The 22,373-nt window shown below is 43.2% G+C and overlaps 1 protein-coding gene across 1 annotated transcript in view; it reads right to left on the bottom strand.

Moving 5' to 3' along the window:
• Positions 1-22,373, bottom strand: part of top2a (DNA topoisomerase II alpha) — a 60,872-nt gene that overhangs the window by 17,512 nt on the left and 20,987 nt on the right. Inside the window, exons 12-24 of the mRNA XM_078224115.1 lie at positions 19,113-19,270; positions 15,439-15,564; positions 14,898-15,008; positions 14,621-14,726; positions 13,840-13,949; positions 13,663-13,755; positions 13,294-13,408; positions 11,545-11,666; positions 7,094-7,242; positions 5,480-5,711; positions 3,264-3,398; positions 2,700-2,900; positions 234-429 (exon numbers count right to left, since the gene is read on the bottom strand). Of these exons, the coding sequence (XP_078080241.1) occupies positions 234-429; positions 2,700-2,900; positions 3,264-3,398; positions 5,480-5,711; positions 7,094-7,242; positions 11,545-11,666; positions 13,294-13,408; positions 13,663-13,755; positions 13,840-13,949; positions 14,621-14,726; positions 14,898-15,008; positions 15,439-15,564; positions 19,113-19,270 (1,854 nt within the window). The remainder of the gene's footprint in view (positions 1-233; positions 430-2,699; positions 2,901-3,263; positions 3,399-5,479; positions 5,712-7,093; positions 7,243-11,544; positions 11,667-13,293; positions 13,409-13,662; positions 13,756-13,839; positions 13,950-14,620; positions 14,727-14,897; positions 15,009-15,438; positions 15,565-19,112; positions 19,271-22,373) is intronic.

The raw sequence follows: 22,373 nt of genomic DNA on the forward strand, positions 1-22,373 counted from the left end.
TAAAGACCACAAGAGGAAGAGGTACTCTTACACATTAAGTGGCCAAAACGTTAAGTAGAATTTTGCCATCCAATTTCACTGGGTATTAGAATCACACAGCACATACACTGGGATATCCAATGATAGGAAAATAAAGCAGATATTGCCTTCAAATATTTTGTCCTGTACACACATTTGGAGCATAGACAAGACCAAAATGCATGTTATGTAAACCCTTAGGCGATAAGACGTACCGATGACCAATATGCCTTCAATCTTCTCCAAGATAAAACGGGCCTGGTTGCTTAATTTGTTAAATTCTGCTCCCAGTAATCCCTCAAGCCAATCCTTTCTTAAACTATAGTATTTCATTCGCAAGTCAAAGAACTCTTTCAGGATATCTTGTACATTTTCATACTTCTTCAGACAGCCAGTGTGGTCAAACAACACCTAAAAAGAAAAGCAATTAGAAAACCAAATTAAGATGACTTTTAAGTGATCACATGGTCTTCGTTTAAACCAACTTAAAAATCTAACATGCTGATCCATTATACCAATCAACCATTTGTACTGGAAAATATGCACTGGGCAGAAATCCCTCTTGTCCCCGCTGGTAGGTTCAATGGTGTGCATGAGAATATGGTGGGAGGCCTGAAAGTAGTTTCATGCTGGCATGAAGTTAGTGAAATCTTCTGTTGGTGCCTGCGCGTCAGAAAACCCGCCAGAGGCTGGCGTAATTATCATCTGCATCCCGGTAATGGGATGTAGATGAAGGCAGCCCAGAGCCCTGGAACACTACAGCAGTGGGTTGGGGGTGCATCTGCAGGCGGACCTTCCAGATTAGGTATCCTGGAGGGGATCCATCTTCCTTATAATCATAGAATCCTGACAGTGCAGAAGGAAGCCATTTGGCCCATCGAGTCTGCACTGACCACAATCCCACCCAGGCCGTATTCCCATAACCCCACATATTTACCCTATTTATCCCGACAGTAGGGTCAATTTAGCCTGGCCAATCAACCTAACCAGCATATCTTTGGACCATGGGAGGAAACCCACGCAGACAAGTTGAAGAATGTGCAAACTCCACGCAGACAGTGACCCGATGCTGGAATTGAACCTGGGTCCCTGGCGCTGTGAGGCAGCAGTGCTAACCACTGTACCACCATGCTGCTCCACAGTCGTAGAATGTTCATGAGGATCCATCTTCCAGTCTCAGAGTGCTCCTGGAAATCTACCTACATTTTCAGGCGGTCCACTTTCTTTCTTCAATCACGGGCAGTGATGTTGGACACTTTTTCAATATGGCACCCGGACATGACAGTAGATTATGTACTATCCACCGCCACCGAATTTGTTGTGAAACACCAGGGTGCATAACTAATGAGGTTAGGGGTGGAGGATTTGGCATGTTTTCACACTCGCAGGTGGGAACGGGGGCCATTAAAGCCCCCGGGTGGTTGGCGCAGGGCTGGGCACCGCCAAGTGGGCAGGGCCTCATGGAGGGGTGGGGGTCAAGGCTATGACTGGGAAAACGACACATATCCCTGGGATTACACTGCACTGAGAGATCTGGGCGCCTGCGCAATGGCATCCTTCGAATTCAATAGCTGGCTTCCCAGCAAGAATAGGCTCGGCCACACTGGTGGCGAGAATCACTTCTCGGCTCTTCTTTCCTCTCTAAGCACTGTATGATTACATCTGGGAACACGCCTAAAAAGTGGAAGTGATTCTCTCCTGTTTTCTTGTGTAGATCAGTCGTGATTCGCACCTGTATGACATCTTGTTGGAGAGGTGGGAAGCATGCGTGCTGAACTCAGTGATGATATTGAAATCCATTCAATCTCATGCAAATATTCTTTGCACCCTTTTTGGGCTGCGCCACCCAGAAGGGGCCAGGAAAATCGGAAAACATTTTGCACGGGCACAAATCGGATTTTTAGCTTCGCATGCTATTTTTCCAGCTCAAAACTATACCCATGATCATAAGATTGGGGTAACTTAATTTTATTACCTATTAAAACTAGAGTTTAAGGTTTCTACTTCTGTAGTTTAGAACCAACATTCAGCACCAAACAATTAGCCTTATTAATATCAATGGCTGTTCCATATCAATGCACACGCGTAACAACTAACACAATGGCCAGCATTAAGAGATTAAAGGATCACTTGTGGTTTTGCCAATGAGAATTCAGGACAAAAAGTTCCTTCAATGCATTCAAGATAGAGTAGGTTTTCAACCTCTGAAAGTGAGAGGTAGTGGTGAAAAATGATCACGGGGAGAGAAATAAAAACTTGGCAGGCTCTCAAAGACAATCGGGGGAACAAAGCTAGAAGAAAATGGTGTGTAATTTATTCAAACTTAATAGTTTCCAATGAAATATTAGGATTGCTTGGAATGGTCTGGAGTTGTCTAAATAGTGCTGCTGTAGATTTAGTGAAAGAGTATACAGATTCTGGAGCTTTTGAAGCTTGTTCCAATGGTAGAAACAGTCTTTATTTTGTTTTGCATTGCACAGATGATTTGTTTTAAGTGTGCAGTCACTCACGCAGTAACTTAAAGGGGATTACTTATGCACAACCTCTATGACTCTCGAGTTGCTACATGGCTTAGAGGGAACATTGTGTGTAAGCATATATATGCTGAAGTAACTGTCAGCATTGATACCCAAACAAAACTGCAATATACATAGAATATTGAATAATTGTAAATTATTTACCATTGAATTGCACGTAAGAGGGACATTTAGTTTGAAGACTTTGTGCAGTCCTGCTGCTTCTGCCTCAGCCAGTTTCTGCTCAGTCATTGTTATTGTGAAACGTACAGTGGTATCAGTGTGGTACTCCTTGTAATCAGTGATCAATGACGGAGCTTTCTCTGTTCCATTCAACATTGGTTCTAGTACCTGTTCCTTGTAAGTCTGCATAAGATACATCAAAGAGAAATGGTCCATTAAGTTAGCTTGATGAGAAAAATGTATAAATATTTTATCAATCCTGGGTGTTGAGGTATACACATCACTCAAATATAGTATCTCAAAACGATGCCAACATAGTCCAATAGCCACAAAAATAGTGGCTGTGGTCAAGTGTGGAAGTACAACTTAATCATTTTCCAGTCGACAGCAAGCCAAACACCGTTATAAAACTCATAAAACTGATGCAATCAAAAAGCAACTACAAAAAACTTCACTGAGGTGGGCTTAAAATGCCTGTTTAAAATCTTAACTGTGCTACTTTGATACAACAGACGCAGATTAATCAGATATGAAAGCTCCATTTACCTGAGTCCATGCCTTGACTGGGAGTTCAGAAATTTCTACTGAGGTGGTATTCAACACTGAGATTTCACCATTAATCATGTACTGATTGGCACCCAATTCAAAAATTGTACCCTTGAAGTTCTTATAATTAGGAAGCTATTGAGAAAAAGTCGAACACACACATCAGAAGAATTCATTCATAAATTCTGTAATAATGAATACCATGTGAACAAATTATGCCGTTGGTCAGCAAATCCATTTAATCAATTATTGACTAAGTAATTTAACCAGGTTACAAGATGCCTTCCAACTACCTTCTTAATGGTGCATTAATACAAAGGAGGATAATCTTAAAAGGTTCTCAAACTGGGAGAGGATCATTGCTGTAATGTTACTGGACCAGTAATCCAGAGGTCCTAACTAATTTTCCAGACATGGGGCTGAATTTTCAGAGTTGGGGAGTCTCTGCCGACATTTAAAAATGGCAGCTGGGACTTGATTCTGGGATTCTCAGCATCCCAATTTTCACCAGCACAGGATGCAGGTTAGTACAGGAGGAGACCCTAACTGGCTGGCTCGACTATGGGGATAAGCACCTCATAGGGCCCTGCAATTGTATTGGTGTCAGGCCAGCTTTTCAAGGAGTCGTGACTCCTGACTAAGAGGCGTCGTGGACCATAGTCTGGATGAGGAAACCTTTGAAAGGGAAGTTCAAACGAACTTAACTGTGCCCCTCAACTCACCCTGACAGTCCCTCATATCCTCCATGCCATCCTATGCCCCGCAGTTCCTCTCATCAACCTATGGCACATCCATGCCCATCCACATATTATTCATTCTGTACACAACCAATGAACCCAATAGCATCGATGGCATGTGTCAAAAGTCATCCAGAACTTTCTTTTAAAGAAACTGCTTTTACTACAGCTTTATAAAAATGTCAATCAACCATACCTTTAAAGTAACAGCAAGAGAAACTGCAAGCACCCGACATCTTTATCTTCTATAAATAAATACTGAACAATTGAGAATACAAAATGCATAATGAGGTATGGCTGAGCACCCAGAACTCCATGACTCCGTTGAAGCAACTGGACTCAAGGGAAGCCTTCATCTTAGACCTATATTTCAATTGTTCAATATTTATTTACACAAGATAAAGTGTCAAACACTCACAGCATTTTGCTACCTGCCTTGAGAATGTAAATCCAGCCCATGATTTCAAATTCCACCAGCTTGGGAATTTAATTTAGTAATAAATTTGGAATGAAACGCTCGTTGTGAAAGTGACTGTTCAATGCGCCTTAGTCATATGTTGCTTTGGTCAACAGTATGCAAATTAGGTCAGTTAGATGCGAGTGCAGCACAGACTGGACTGATTGGGGTCGATTTTACCATCGCGTTGTACCTGGGCAATACCACCCTGGCACCTGGGCAATGCCAGTGGGGGAGTGGCTAATGGGGGTGGGGTCAATGGGGGTATCTGCTGTCACTCTGTAGCGATCAGTGGGGGGAGCGAGGGGGCGGGGTGGCAAGGGGGCCCGCTGCCACTCTGCAGGGATGAGTGGAGGGGAGGGAGGGGGGATCCGCCACCACTCTGCAGTGATCGGTGGGGGGAGGGCGGCGGGTCCGCGATTGGTCTGGGCGACGGGGGCTATATCTTGGGCCATGGGCCCCCGTGATTGCAGAGGGGAGCTGCTTCAGGCAGCCTGCATCAACAGGGGCCTGACAGCTCTCTGTCTGTCAGACCTCTGCTAATGCGCATATGCATCATCAGAGGTATGCACATGCGCACTACTTCCCTCTGCAGGGTTTCGGACGTGTTAAGCCCTGCCCACGGGCTTCTGCAGCGAACAACAGACTTGCTGATATTTTTGCAGGCAGAGTGCATATGGGGGGCCTGAAAACACCCAAAAGACGGATCAGAAACTCTCCAAGTTTCAAGTCCGCCCAGCACTTCGAATAAAAATGGTAAAATAGCGGCCATTGTCTCAGTTACAGGGGGGACGCGTATGCAGGAGAACAGAGGACAAGAAGATTGCCAGGTAGATCCACAATTATCATGGTTAGTGGTGGATACCAGTCTTTTATACTGAGTATTATATGGTATTACAAATTAATTTGGAGGGGAATCCATGATTACTAACCCATTTGAAAAAGTGTTCTTCAACCAAAAGGTATTGTGAATCCCTGCATTAAGAAATTCAAGTTAATGGAAATGGGAACAATTCACTTACCATGGGCATTGGATCATCTCCATCCAACATACGTCTGATGTTATCAACAATTTCCCTTGCATCATAATTGGGGATTCTGCATGCCCATCCTGTGCCAATACCATCTGCACCATTCACTAGCACCATAGGAATAATAGGGATATACCACTCTGGCTCCACACGCTGATTGTCATCATCCAGGTATTTCAGGATAGCATCGTCCATTACGGGGAATAGCCGGCGAGTCAAAGTACTGAAGAAAACAAATTGAGATTACTTGAGCAATTCATGGAAACTAGTTCAAGTACAATATTCCCAGGTTATGTATCAAAATCTGTAGATGTGACCCACCTACTGAAATCTACAAAAATTGCATCCGTAACTGGCAACCGTGAAAGGTAAATGATAAAAATAACTTTATTTATGCAAAACAATAAAATGTGAAATACTAATGAGGATCAGAAAACGGTTGAAAAAAATCTAGGAATGAGCTTAAAAAGTTGAAAAATATTGAAGCGACTATGTTGGAAATTCTGGGCATTTACTCTTCATAGATATTGAGGCTTTCTCAAAGTTCTAAAACCAGGACCTTCAGTTTGATTGCAGTACAAGTATATTAACTTTTATAAAAACTGGGACCGTCAAACTTAAAAAATTTATATCTCAGAACCACGTTTAAAATTAAAGAGAACTTTGTACGAAAGGAAAAACTGGCAGGAGGAGCTTACCGCTCATCATGCCAATCAATTGGTGAGGAGAGGCGGTAAGATCGCGAGGGGCGAAAACCCTTTGTGTCACGATGATACTGGCACTGGGTTGTCACTGTGATCAGTCTCACACCTGGGACGAGGCTGATTTAAATATCTGAATCCTAATTTGAATATTATTAGTGAGCCCGGGATGGAATCGTCCGGGCTCACTTGCTTTAACGGCTCACGGGTGGAGGATGTCACCAGTGAGGATCACGCACGTGATGGCCTCGCTGGTGGGACTGGAGGTAATTGAGGCCCCCCAGGTGGTCGCAGGCAGGGGGAAGGGGCAGTGCCTGGCACTGGACAGTGCTAAGGGTCGGGGACCTGAAGGGGAGGCTGCAAGTGGGAACCTGCACAATCTGCAATCGGGGATCGCCAGAGTGGCAATAGACCAGGTCAAACATTTCTGAATAAAATCTTCCAACATGATATACTCTTTATTTGTTAGAAAAATAAATTGCTTTAGCCTAAAATAAAACTCAATCATGATTTAACTTTCAGAAGCCAACTTCTCCCTCTCAATGAGTAACAACTGGAACAAAAAAAATTGGTACTTAAAAAATTTGCAGCTCAGACAACTCAAAAACAAAAAGCATTTCAGGAGATGAAGACAGGAGAACTTGTTTCATTAAAAGAAAAGCACTCAACAATCAACATTCTTACATTAACTAGTTTATAGCACAGGTTAGCATTGGAAAGCAGAACAATGAAATGAAGGAATATAATTTTAGTGGTTGACAAAATAAGAGTATATCACTAAAGTTTTCAAGTCTTCATTTAAAGGTATCCTTCAAAATATGCAAACTGGGTCAGTTGAATAAATCCCTACAAAACAATTACTAGCTACTACCAACTGCGACTTAAACGTTGTAATGGTACCCACCTGAGCATAGTGAAAATATATCGTGGACTTGCAGCATCTTTGCCTCCATTTAGCCTTGTACCAAACTGACCAATCGGCTGCAGAAGATTGATATTATTGCTGCCCACAAAGTTCTGAGCTAATCCAACAATTGTCATCATAAGAGAACCCTGAAAGCATCAATTAAAGCAGCAGGTAGTAAAATACATTAGAACTGCAATGCAACAAATGATTTTATGAATATTCATTTACTAAATAAGATCAGGAATTCTTTATGCTGCCATCAAGTGCTCCATTTACGCTACAATGGTATATGCTTGCATTTTATCAGGTGACAAGCAATTATGGGTGATGTTTTAGTAAATCCTATATATTAGGACACAAAGATTTTGGGGGGAATTTTACCATTTTGAGTCTAAGTGCCAAATCCGGGCGTCAAATAGATCCGCACCTGGAATCCTCTTTGCAGCGCGTCCATACGCGTTTTGCCGGCTCCGGCCCGATCCGCGATGTGGACGGGGCTTAGCACTGGCGGACCAGTCGATGCTCTGAACTGCGCATGCGCAGTTCGCAAAAAATGTGAGCGTGCTAGGGCGCGGAAAAAAAAGCAGAAAGCGGCTCTCTTTTGACGTTCACCCTCTGGTCGGGGAGAAGGAAAGTGACCGATCATTCCCCGGGGGGCGGGAGAGAAGAGGGGGTGTGACGTCTCATCCTCTGGGGGGGGGGGGGGGGAAAGAGGGGGCGTGACGTATCATCCTCTGGTCAGGGGGTTCTGCTGCCAGTCTGCGGCCGATCCCTCCTGCTGGAGTGGACGTGCAGCCATGCCATCCCACAAAACCTTCAGGATGAAGTGATTCCTCGCTAAGATGAAGCAGAACCGGCTGATTCCAGTGGGTCCGCATGAAAACCGGCTACAAGATCAGTACAAGTCCAAGAGGAGACACTGGAGAAGGACCAGGCTGGGCCTGTAAAGGATACAGCATCACTGGTACACTACCAGCCACAGATTACTCTTCCCTGCAGGGGCAAGAGAGCGGGAGAGATGGCTGTGGCTGGTAGTGTACCAATGATGGTGTATCCCTTTACAGGCCCAGCTTGGTCCTCCTCCAGTGTCTCCTCTTGGACTTGTACTGATCTTGTAGCCGGTTTTCATGCGGACCCACTGTGGAATCGGCCGGCTCTGCTTCATCTTCTTAGTGAGGAATCGCTTCATCCTGAAGGTTTGTGGGATGGCATGGCCGCACGTCCACTCCGGCAGGAGGGAGCGGCCGCAGACTGGCAGCGGAACACCCCCGACCAGAGGATGATACGTCACACCCCTCCCTCCCACCAGGGGACTATCGGTCACACCCCCTCTCCTCCCCCCCAGGGGATGAGACATCACCCCCCCCCCCCCCGGGGATGAGACGTCACACCCCCTCTCCTCCTCCCACCCCCCTCCCGACCAGATGACCTGGGTCAGAGAGCCGTTGCAGTCTCTGACCCCGCTCTTCGGAGGCTGCAGCGGCGACTTCAGACTTTTATTTTGCAGCTCAGTAACAGCGCGGACACGGATCGGGCCAGAAGACGGTAAAGTGGGATTTGGCGGTAGGGTTGGGCGCGCGGTTCATTAAGTCGATTTAAATGCATACAAATGCATTTAAATCGTCGGGCTGCCCGATTTGGGTGCGGGCCGGACCCGCGCCCGAATCGGGTGTCGGTAAAGCCGCGATCTGCTTGGAATCGGGTGCAGATCGCGGTATAGGCCCGACGCCCAACTTTATCGCGATTTCGTTTTGGTAAAATCAGGCCCTTTGCCTCTCTTCCAAAAAAATCAATTCAGACAGTTATAGACATAGTACATATATTTTGATGATTGGTGATGGACCTACACTTCCAATTTCACACTTCGACTAAAATGTGACAATTGCTATGGGTGGAATTTTCCAGTTCCTTTGACCAATGCTGAAAATTGAGAAAACCACCATTAAAAAAAACTTGCATTCTTGCATAGTACCTCATCATGTCCCAGAATGCCAATGGGTTACATTGAGGTTTTATTAACCGTTCTCAAGATGGAGAATATTGATGAGGAGAACGCAAAATAATGTAGGATGTGGTACTTTAATCAACAGTTTTCACATGTAGGATCTGGCATGATTGTTAAGCGTGGAATTGTCGTAACTCTTAAGGTCAATTTCAAATCCAAGCTAGCCACAACAAAAGTCAGTGAAACTTCTAAGAGGCAATAAAATACCAAATGAGCAATGTTCGAATGGACAAGATTCTACATGCTCATCTCAAATGTTAATGGCAAAATTATTTTTGATGTCCTATTTAACTAGTATGGATGGTCCTTGAGGGTGGCCATTTAACCCACCAGGTGTCTGCCAGCTGAAATAGATTCATTATCAGCACTTGGCAGTAGCCCTGTAGATCATGGTATCCCTAATGGATGACCATGTGCAGCATGTTTTGGAAGCTTTCTGCCTATACTGCGCCCCCACCCCCACTCGGGTTAAAATAATTTCCCCTCAACTCCTTCAGCCTATCACCTTTAGTCTATGCCCCTCTGGTGACTCCTCTTCTTTTCAAAATAGGTTCTTCCATATCCACTCTGTCAAAGCGCCTTCATTAGCCTATCTAGTCTTCAAGCCCCACCCACAGGTCCCTTGAAGGACTCCTCCACTGCCTGGCAGCAGCAGAGGAGCAAATGGGCTCACGCATTCCAAGAGGCCTTGAATCAGGCTTCCAGTCTGTTATTTGTATTCAATTGTAATTACATCAGTTCTAATCAGGCTCTCGTCCATTTTGGACAGAAATCTGATCTGGCCAGGCACAAGTCAGGAGACTTGCAATAGGGAATGATGCCCGGCAAGAATCCCGATTTGGCCCTCACACTCGATTCCATGGGCCATCAATAATCCCAGCTGGGGCTAGCAGCCCTGAAGAATTGCCCCTACAATCAAATTTATCCATTGAATGGTCTTTTTAATCTCAATACCCATTTAGGTTTTACTTCAAGGCCATTAGCCGATCTGGTGTGCAACTGGATTTTAAAAAATTAATTTCATAACAGTTGTCCATCATCCTTAACCACGCCCGGACATTGAGCAGGGAGACGTTACAATTCCTAGCATGCACCTTTGCATCAAAATTACTTAAGTAATCCATTTTGAGGATTTCATGCTATTTGTTTTTTTGCCCCCAAAAATATTAAAAGTCGAGGTTTGATTCTCAGAAGTTTGATTTTGGCTAAACTTGACATTGAGAAATGTATTTTGATGAACTCCTCAGATATCCCCCCAGTGATTGTGGTCTCTTCACCAAATAAGAGAAGACAGTTTACTAGTTACTAATAAGCTAAGACAATTTACCTCATTTGCAAAGTACCCTTTGAACCATTTTAGGAGTAATTCATGCTTATGGAAATTATTATTAATAACTGTTGGTCAGTAAGCTCTTTATTTACGGACAGAAAGCAGCTGCCATGGTCATTTTTATTACTCATAGTTGCCATGAAAAAGTGACGTGCTTTCTTCCTGAACTGGTACAGTTCTACCAAAGCTACTTGCACACTGATATTAGGGGAGCCTAGTAGAATCATAGAATCCCTACAGTGCAGAAGGAGTCCATTTGGCCCATCGAGTCTGCACTGACTCTGACAGATATAACCCTGCCTTTGCCCCATACATTTACCCCACTAATCCCCCTAACCTACACATCTTGGGACACCAACGGCAATTCAGCATGACCAACCCACCTACACATCCTTGGACTGTGGGAGAAAACTGGAGCATTGAAACGCACATTCCACCGAGACAAGGTTGGAATTGAACCTGGGTCCCTGGTGCTGTGAGGCAGCAATGCTAAGTACTGTGTATGACTGTATAATGTATGACTGTAATTATGTCCAATGTGATTCAGTTTCATAACTTGCAATTGGCATCTGCATTTAAGATATCCAAGTTGCTAGTCCAATAACAGTGCACTGCTGAATTACCAATAGCGAGGTTGTGGTACTTGAGGATAGGACAGATGGAGAGGCTTCTCAGTAGAAGTGCAGTGGAAATGAATGGTTCAAGGTCCTTTCTCTTGGGTTTTTGGCCATGAAGCTATTAATCCCTGATCTCAATACTGACAGATTCCAGATTTCTTCAGTGAAAGACTTAACATAGCAGTGCCCTTAAACACCTGGATTCATTGTGAAAGACATTTGCTAATAGCAGAATAAAAAAGTCCTTTCAGCTTTATGAGGCAGGACTACCACTGACTATCAATTACAGAAAAAATTAAAATATTATTCTCGTGGACTTTGGAGAAGAATAATCAAATGCTCCTGATGTAGGGTGGGCAAGTTAGTCTGCTGGCCAAAAATGTATTTGAATGCCCATAACCCACACATGTATGGCATTGAAAACCCACATTTACAACCACAAGCCTTCCCCAAATAGGAATTAAAAATTAAGAGCAGTTAACCAATAAAGCCGTACCTCACCGTGATGATAGGCTGATATCTCAGCAACAGAACCAGCCAACTGGGCAACTTTGACTTCACGTTTGTCATTTCGCTTAAAACAGGTGAATAAAACCTTGCGCTGACCAGGTTTCAGTCCTTGATTAATAAATGTTGGATGAAAGAAATGTTAAGTCAAATATTCCAAACTACAATGCACTCTCAAAGTAAAATTTTAATTTCGATGTCTACTGCTATCCTGGTTGAGATCAACGAATCCAGCACAAACTAGGGGCACATTTCCTATGCGCGTAAATCAGTAAATACCATATGGTAGATTTAAACACACCTACCAAGAAATGTCATATCAGGAAATCTGAACTTTGTTAGCTGGACACAGATTTTAGTCCAATTGACTGTCTTCTCATTTACATTCATATGCAGATGTTGGCACAACTTGTAAAATTCCCTGTTCTCATTAACCTATAATATTTATGTAATTCATTTTAGTGAAGAACTAAAGTAAACAATTGATCCACTTTCCAGGACATCAGAAAGTTTAGAAATTGTTGCAATATTTCTATCAAATGCGAAATCCATGGGCAGGATCTTGAGCCTGCACTCTCCATCCATCAGATCACCTGCTGGGGCTCAAGCTCCGGCAAAAGCCGAAAATCGCGAATCATGTCGTCTAGATTGCGATATCTTTCATCGCCCCTCCCCAGCAGTGTAATGAGGTGCCCGTCATGCATGATAGGAACCCCATTACATCATTGGTGGGGACAACTGAGCGAGGACATCCCGCCAACATAAAAGCCATTTTGGGACTCATGGAAATTTCTACCCAATTCCACTCGCTTAAAACAGCGACGAATTTCCCGGCCATTGTGTCCAATTTACACCATAGCACAAGAAGACATTTATTAGAATGGTGTCATGGTTGATTAACTTCACTGGAAAGACTAGAACAGCTGTGATTGTTTGGCAGAGAATTGGTAAAGGTGTCCAAAATTAAGAATTTTCGGGGGGGGGGGGGGGGGGTCCGAAAATGAGGACATTAATTCAAGATAATTGGACGAAGAACTGAGAATTCTTAATCAAAACATTTGTTAAATAGTCTGAAATGCACTGCCCAAAAAGGTGAAGAGAAGCAAATCAATACTAACTTTCAAAAGTGAATTGTTTATATACCTCGAAAGAAAAATTTACAAAGCAAAGCTGCAGGGAAAGAGCAGTGGAAAGGGTTAGTTGGATAACTCTTCTCTCAGAAGGTGGTGCACTTTTGGAATTCTCTGCCCCAGACAGCCGTGGAGGCTTTGTCGTTGAGTATATTCAAGACTGACATTGCTAGAACATCAAGGGATATGGATATAGTGCAGAAAAAGGGTGTTGAAGTAGACCATGATCTCACTGAATGGTGGAGTGGGCTGGAAAGCCTACTCTTGGTCTTATGTTCTTTCAAAATGTTGGCACAGATATAATGGGCTGAATGGCCTCCTTTCTGCTGCAGCATTCAATTTTCTACTGCCCATCAATTGATTTACAACAAATCTACATATTCAATTAAATAACACAATACACAAAAAACTTATATGAAGCAGCCAACCTTCAGTCCCTTTGCTGCCTACAACTTAAGACGACCAGGCACATTCACAAGTAATGAAGAAAAGCAATAATTAATTAATTACACCTTGATTTTAAATGTTTAAAACATCTAGTTAGAAAACTACGGTTATGCTATAGACTAACAAATAAACCTATACATTTATCACAGTTAAAGACTCACCATCCACAAGTGAAGGAATTGACCTCTCATTGTCAGAGTTTGAGAAAAGCACCAGTTCTTTATTGATGAAGTCATTGTAAGTCAAATATTTTGTTTCTTTCCCATACAAGTATTGCTGTAAAAAAGTCAAAATCATTTTATGGAGGTATTTCTAGCAATATTCTACAGCAGAACAGGCTAGGCCCTGCTCCTTAACACACAATCAGACTATGCCAATTGGAGGTTTGTTCTTCATAACAGCCAAATATATAATAGTTTGTAGTTTTGTCTATACACAAATTATTTTATTCAGCTTCCATGTGGCACATTCAGGATAGTGATTCAATGAAATTTGTTGTGATTTGTAGCAAATAAGTTTTGATACAGTACTTCTGGTAATCCATCTAATTTCCGCTGTCTCCTGTCAGTCATGAAGTTAGTCAGCCACTCTTTGCGTTCATCGATTTTTTTCCGGCTAAATGCCTGAAAAATTAAAAGGATTAGTAATTGAGGCATTTAAGGTAACAAAACTCTTTTTGATGACATATTGTTGCTTTCAGTTCTCACCAGAGTTATCGCAGCATCATCTTCTGGTCCACCATATTTAAAGGGGATACGATGCCTCTGCATTTCAGCAAAATATTCCTTTGCCTCCTTAGAAGTGCTCGTACCCAAACCTAGATGATTTAAGTTCAGTAGTTAGATGTAAGCCAACTACATGGGTACACAGAATATCACAAGGAAAGTCATGAGACAGTTCTGAATGGTTAAGAGTGGAACCACTAACAGTTCACCTGTCAATCAAAAATGATGAGCCACAGGCAAAGGGGGGAAAAAAAGGCAAATTTTATTTTCATGGGCTGAAATATTCCAGCCTTTCACGCTAGTGAGACCTACGATGTGATCGGGATTTCAATGGCTCGCTGGCTCCACTGTGGAGGAATCCCGCAGCAGGGTCTGGACAATTCCAATCACAGAATCAGAAATTGATCACAGAATCCTTACAGTGCAGAAAGAGACAATTTGGCCCTTTGAGCCTTCACTGACAACAATCCCACCCAGGCTCTATCCCCATAACTCCACATTTACCTTGCTAACTCCCCCTGACACAAAGGGGCAATTTACCATGGCCAATCAACCTAACCCACACATCTTTGGACTGTGCAAGGAAACCGGAGCATCCGGAGGAAACCCATGCAGACAAGAAAGAAGAGTAGATTCTATTCTGATGCATTTACAGGTAAAAATGAAACGATGCTAAAAATATTTTTTAACTATCAGAGTAAACTTTATAATAAAGTATGTTCCTACAGAGTTGAGTACATTAACAAAAGATTTTTAGACAAACCTTTGTAGTACTTTATTCTCCAAGTTTTGCTGTTGTCTATGGTACTTTTCCATTCGTCAAATTCAGGGATACTGTAAAATGCCAGCTCCTGTTTGTTTTTTGACACCTGGGAAAACCAAAATCTAAATTTGTATAGAGTATTGTCTATCACTGCTGCATTAGTTCACGGAGCACTGAAGTAATTCTGATGTAAAATTAAGTCTGATTGTGCATATTTTACATGGACTGCTCTAGAAAATTACTACATTTAATATTATTCAAAAATATATGAACATACCTTTACAATGGGAGTAATAAACTCCTCAATAAAGTTATGCCTGAGCAATGAAGGCCAGTTGTGATGAATGAAATTGATCAACAAGCCCTTGATATGTGAACCATCTTGATCCTGCAGAATAATAATTCAGTCAAATTAAGATTTACATTAGAATGCGGAACATATTCCACAAGTCTGCACAATGAAATGCATTGGGAGATAAGAATTTTATAAACAAGATCTCAAATACATTCCTCTTTGTATTAACCACAGAATTAATATCATATTTCATTTATTTTCGCAATTGCCACCATGCAGGCACTTACTTTTTTCAACAATTTATGCTGTTTACCTAATGGCTTACACTTGTATTAGAATGCAGTTTGAATAGTTCACAACATTTTGTGGGGGAGTGGGATTGGGAAGGGTGGAACAGGGAGAAGAAGGTGATTTGCAGCATCGCTGCAAATTAATGTACAACAACCCAGATATTCACTTCCTGAACTTCACACAATTAGAAAAGATGAGCTATTTTTCAACGCTACAAATCATTTAGACGAACCTGATCTGTCATAATCATCAGTTTTCCATAACGGAGTGTCTTCAGAGACTCCTGATCGTTATAATCCTTCTTGTATTGTAGACCAATGATTTTTATCACGTTGTTGATCTCAGCATTTTCCATAATCTGCAAAAAAAAAATACCATTGATATATAATCTAAATGTTTCTGATTGCCTACTAAAGTAGCAACCCATCGTATTGTGCATTGTAATCTTCAATGAATAGCATGGACAATAGGGTTCAATTGCTGAAGTATCAACTCAGATTGGGCAACACTCCTCTTCCATTTCTGACCAATGGTGGTTAATCAAGGCAGAATTACTGGTGGCCTGTCTGCTGGGGACACATCCTCACTGTAGAGGCGAGAGAACAAACAGGGTGGAGGAGAATGTAGCACTGCATATCCTCCGATTAGAAAAAGATGTTCGTGTACAAAAGCATGATATTATTTTACATTTATAATGAGTGTCACAGCAAACACCAGAATTACCTTAGTGAATATATTTTCTGAAAAGCTCTCTGGGACAATTCAAATGATGCAGGAATATACTATATTACGATATATATATTGGGACACTCCTTCCTTCTCAAAAACCCTGTTCACAAATCAGGATGGGAGAAGATGAAAAACCAAGGCTGAAATGCAACCCACTTCTGAACCCGATTTTCATATGAATTCTGCCAAGACCAGCTGTGTGTGTAACCTGTGGAAAACGCAGGGTTAGTTAAAGCCAATTCCTTTCTTGGTGACCAGGACTTGGGCACTAGTCTGCCTCTTTAGTGCTACTTCGCAAGCAAAAAAGGATTTTGTTTATTAGCTCTGCTCTATGGCATGTTTTAATGAAGATTTTAATTTAGTAACATTTAAAAAAAAATGAACCTGACTATGTCACCGGGAAGGGTTGGCAAAAATCGGAATGAACCCCAATCATGAATCCCGCAGAGTATAGGCTCAAGATTGTACCCTGCAATGCAGAGTGATGCACCTGTCATTAACTATCCACCAGCAAAATACAACTTGCATTTGTATTGTGCATTAAACGTCCCAATTCCGGGAACTCAATCATAGAATCCCTAGTGTAGGAGGCCATTCGGCCCATCGAGCCCGAACCAACAACAATCCCACCGATGCTCTTTTTCCCTAACCCCACATTTTTACCCTTCTAATCCCCCTGACACCAATGGGCAATTTTTCATGGCCAATCAACCTAACCTGCACATCTTTGGACTGTGGGAGGAAAATGAGCACCTGGAGGACAAGGGAGAATGTGCGAACTTCAGTCACCCGAGGCCAGAATTGAACCAGAGTGCTAACCACTGTGTCACCATGCTGCCCATGAATGATGACATGAATGCAGTTCTTGAAGAAGCCACATGTTGGACGAATTAGGTTGCAGACGTAGCTAGAAAAAATCTTTCAGGATGCTACACTTGGGACTTGAGGATAAGAAGGAAGAGGATATAATAGGAGCAAAAGGAGAAGTGATATATTGATTTCTGTCTGACAATAAGCAATGTTGTGTGTCAAATAGCCCACTCTCACTATCTGTCCAGGTTTATTGATGGGGAACAATGAGCATTCAGGCATAATTACCAATAGGCCACTCTTACCCATGCAAAAACAAAACCTTCAGGAATGCACAATAGGGTCAAGCTTCTAAAATTTAAATATTACGGTAACATATAAACGGTCTGCATTATCTGACCAAGAATATTCTACCCTGGTATATGGATATCAGATTTCACAACTTTCAACAGTGACTTCTTCGTTTGCAGTGCCCTTAATTATGCCAACAACACAGGATCAGCTTCCATATGCACACAGACACACCAAGCTCTATTCTTCCACTGTCCAAGAGCAATTAGATATTTTTCCCCAACATCCAGACTGGGATTCTTCCAATAAATTTCAAGTTCTCAACGTGCAGGAAAATGGGAGCAAATTCTGGTTTTTTGTTTAAGCGTACTTACCAGAGCGATTTTCTAACACACTGCGCATCAGAGTGCCCTAGCGTGATACCTCTGAAAAGCAGAGGGCGGGCCTTTCGCACCAGGGGGACCAGCACACACACAGCCCCCCCCCCCCATTGCCGGCCTTCTGAACCCCCACCTCCCGATCGCTGGCTTCCCGGATCTCCCCGGACCAGCCCCTATGTCACCCCCCCATCCCCCACCCAGATGGCCAGACCTGATCGCCCTCACTCCCTCCTCACTGATCCTTTTGCAGACTGGCAATTGTCTCCCCCCCCCCGCCCTCCCAACATGCCCTGTCCCCTTGACTGTCCGGTGCCCAGTGCCAAGCTGGCACGGTACAAGCAGCACCCCTCCCTTAGCCTAAACATCCCGGGGTGGGGTGGGGGGCTGTGTGTGTGTGTGGCTTCAATGACCTCCGTTAGTGGGAACCACTCCCAGCACAGCAGGTGGGGGAGAGTCAATTTAAATGACATTTCCATATGATAATCAGCTCCATGTCGATTTCCAGCACGGGTTTAATTACATCAGAAAACTTAACTTCGGAGATGTGCGGAGGCTGTGACGCCTAGTGGGAATAATCCTGCAAATCAGCCACCACTGATGTCTCCTGGCCACTGTGCTACTGGAGCAGCACAGCAGGCTGGGAGAATTGCCCCCCCAGTCTTCGAAAAAACCGAAGACATGGGGGGTGATCATACCAAAAAAATTCTAAGTGCGGAATGAGCGTGAAAACGAGAATCACGCCAATTTTTTGGGTAAGCTCCAAGTCACAATCATACAACACTTATTTTTTAAAAAAGAGCCAGGATGCAATTCTCACCAGTAGGGGGGAGGGCAGAACCTATTCTCACCGGTGAAGCTGACCGCTGAGTCTAGGGGCAGCATTGCGCAGATGCCCAGATCTCCCAGTATACTGTGTACACACAGGACCTCGACTGGTGAGCAGCTAAGGGCAAGTGAGCCCAGATGATATTTAAATGAGTTAATGAATAATTAAATGGATTTTGCCAGCAAAACAGGGCTGGTAACACCCGCGAGAGGTGCAAAACTGGTCACGAACCCAATTTTACACCCCTCTCCCGATCTTGCAGGCTTGCCACACCAATCAACCAATGGGATGAGTCTGTAAGATAGCCCATATTGTCTCAGCTTTCACCACATACTGTATCCATATCACTGATTCCAGCCTTCTCTGGGTATCATTTTGGGCTGGACCAGATTATTCACAAACTCAACATCCGAGACATAGCTGACAAGTCCATACTCTCTCCATCATGAAGCTCACTTACTTGCACCTCAAGTCTCCTTCTAAAATCCAAACACTTCCAGACTTGACTATTCCAAGGCTTTACTGCTCGCCTCCCACCTTCCTTTAGCAACTAAAACACTTGCTGGCAAATTCCATCCCACTTGCTCTTATGACCATGTGTTCACATTTACCTATATTGCTTCCTGCTCAGTGTCTCAAACATCAAATTCTAAATTGAATCCTTTGATGGCCTAATGTCTTCCTAGGTGATGAGTAACTTTTTCTGGTGCTGAAGATACCTACCACTGATTTCTCCAAATCTAAACTCCTGTGCACCCTTTGTCCCTACCATGAGCAGACTTGCCATTTGAATTACACCCACGCCAAGTGATTTGGGACATTTTTCAACATTTAGGATACAAAATAAATTCAATATTGACATCGACCTACCTGTTTGTGAGAAGCTTCTCGTACATTGAGAATTTTCCCTTTAAGAGGAAACACGCCATACCGATCTCGTCCAACTACTCCTAGACCTGATACAGCCAAGGTTTTGGCTGAATCTCCCTCCGTTAGAATGAGAGTACAGCCCTGAGAATGTTTTGTCCCTGAAAGAAAAGGTTTGATCTTTATGGTTACAATTCACATCTAAAATTGATTTTTTTTTCTGTGCGTGGAATGTAGCATCACTGGCTAGGCCAGCATTTATTGCAAATCTCTAGTTGCCCTTGAGAAGGTGGTGGTGAGCCACATTCTCGAACCCTTTCACCCTATATTTTGTAGGTGCACTCAAAGTGATGTTAAAGAACAAGCTTCAAGATTTTGACCCAGTGACACCGAATGAACACTGATTTATTAAGTCAAAATGGTGTGTGGCTTCGAGGGGGAGCTTTCTGGTGGCGATGTTCCCGTATGCCAGCTTCTTTGGAGGAATAGAAGGCATTTAAAAAGAACCATGGCGAATTCCTGCAATTTATTTTGAAGCCACTGTGTATCGGTGATGGAGGGAATGTTTAACACGTTGGAAGGATGCCAATCAACGTCCTGAATGGTGTCAAGCTCCAAGAATGTTGTTGGAACTGCATTCATCAGGGTAAGTGAGAATATTCCATCACAGTCCTTGTGGATGGTGGATAGGCTTTAAGGTATAGAAGACTCATTACAGAATTTCCAGTCTCTAACCCGCTCTGTATCCAGCTGATCCAGTTTCTGGTCAATGATTAGATTCTCTCTTGATGAAGATGGCTATTGCCTGACATTTTTGTTGCACTCGGATTACTGATCAGCCAAAGTTGGAATGTTGTCCAGGTCTTGCTGCATGCAGGTTGGGTTGCTTCAGCATGAGTTGCAAATGACATTCAACATTGTGCAATCATCAGCAAACATCCCATTTCTGACCTCATCTTGGTGAGATCCTTGGCAAAGCAGCTGAAAATGAGTATAGAACTGCTGTCCTTTTAGGTAGGTATGACTCCAACCCAATGGAAAGATATCCCCACAATTTCCAGATTTCAAATTTGCTACTGGTTGTTGCACTGGGTCAGATACCACCCTTGATGTCAAGATTCAAGGGGGCAGCACGGTGATTAGCACTGCTGCCTCACAGCACCAGGGACCTGGGTTCGATTCCTGGCTTGGTCACTGTCTGTGTGGAGTCTGCACGTTCTCCCCGTGTCTGTGTGGGTTTCCTCCCATAATCTAAAGATGGATAGTGCCAGGGGGACTAGCTAGGACAAATGCATGGGATTATGGGGATAGGGCCTGGGTGGGATTGTGCTAAGTGCAGACTCGACTGGCCGAATGGCCCCCTTCTGCACTGTAGGATTGTCTGATTCATCACTCTCACCTCAGGAATTCAGGTCTTTATTTTAGTTCAATCATGGGATGTGAGTGTCATTGGCTGGGCCTAAGTAGCTTGCTACACCATTTCAGTTAATCACATTGTTATGGATCTGGAGACACATGTAGGCCAGACCAGGTAAGGATGGCAGAGTTCCTTCCCTAAAGAACATTAGTAAACTAGATAAGTTTTTATGATGACCTACATGGTTCATGTTTTTAATTTCAGATTTTTAAAAACTGAATTCAAATTTCACCACCTGCCATGGTGGTATTAGAATCCAGATCACCAGAACATTACCCTGGGTCTCTGGGTTACCAGTACAGTAACAATACCACCACCTCCTCATGTAATGTGGTCTGGAGCTGACTGGCTCTTTCAAAATTCAAACTGAGCATCAATGCTGCTTGATAGCACTGATGACACCTTGCTTCACTTCACTAATGTTTGAGAATAGACTGATGGAAGGTAATTGGCTGGATTGGATTTGTCCCAGATAATTTCTCACATTGTTGGGTAGGGCGGCATGGTGGCACAGTGGTTAGCCTGTGTTCAATTCCTGGTTTGGGTCACTGTCTGTGCAGAGTTTGCACATTCTCCCCATGGCTCCGTGGGTTTCCTCCGGGTGCTCCGGTTTCCTCCCAGTCCAAAAGACGTACTGGTTAGGTGCACTGGCCATGCTAAATTCTCCCTCAGTGTACCCAAACAGGCGCCAGAATGTGGCGACTAGGGGATTTTCACAGTAACTTCATTGCACTGTTAATGTAAGCCTATTTGTGACTAATAAATAAACTTTAACTTTAGATCCCAGTGTTGCAGCTTGGCTTGGGATTCTGCTAGTTTTGGAGAAAGTCTTCAGTACTGTACAGGAATTAGCAGGGCTGATGGCCTTTGCTGTAGCTAGTGCACTTAGCTGTTACTTTCTATTGTGTGGAGTGAATTGGCTCTCAAAAGGTGGTTTATCTATTTAACACTGCTGGTTAAGATGTTTGCAAATGTTTCAGCCTTGTCTTGTGTATTAATGTACTGGCCTCCCTCATTAATGAAACTGGATAAGCTAATGGACCCTCCTCCTCCTTGTTTAATTGTCCACCATCGTTCATAATCAAATGCAGCAGGACCACAGAGCTTTGATCTGATTTATTGGTTGTGGACTTGCTTAACTCTGTGTCTGACATGCTATTCAGCTGTTTAACATGCAGGCATTTGGGGAGATGATAAATCTATGGTCCCAAATTAATGCTCTCGGGGCACCAGTTCAAATCCTATCACAGTTGCATGTGGAATTTAAATTCAATTAATATATTATCTTAAAAGCTCTGAAATTGAAAGCTAGTCTTTGTAATTGTACCCATGAAACTCTTATCAATTGTCGTAAAAACACATCTGGTTCACTTATGTGCTTTAGAGAAGGAAATCAGTCATTCTGGCCTGGTCTATTTGTGACTCCAGACCCACAGAAAGGACATTTAGGGATGAGCAATAAATGCTGGCCTTGCCAGCTATGCCCACCTCTCATGAACAAATAGTAAGAAAGTTGCGTTGTGACTTTACCAGGTTGGCACCTCATTTTTAGGTTTGCCTGATGCTTCTCCTGGCATCCTTTTAAATAACCCTCAATATTGGTTCCTAGCTTGATGATTATGGTGGAGTGATAGAGAGGCAAACACAGACTGATGTTGAATGCAATTCTTCTGCTGATGGCCCAATGAATTATGGATGCCTAGGTTTGAGCAGCCATTATGTTATCTAGAGCAGCCAAATATCTGTCACTCTATGAACAAATGCACATGTAGGGGGCGATTCTCCCACCCCGAAGCACATGTTTTTTGGCATGTCGGGGTGGGAGAATCACGCGTTGGCCATTTCGT

This window comes from Mustelus asterias, chromosome 11, assembly GCF_964213995.1.
Source record: "Mustelus asterias chromosome 11, sMusAst1.hap1.1, whole genome shotgun sequence".
NCBI lineage: Eukaryota > Metazoa > Chordata > Chondrichthyes > Carcharhiniformes > Triakidae > Mustelus > Mustelus asterias.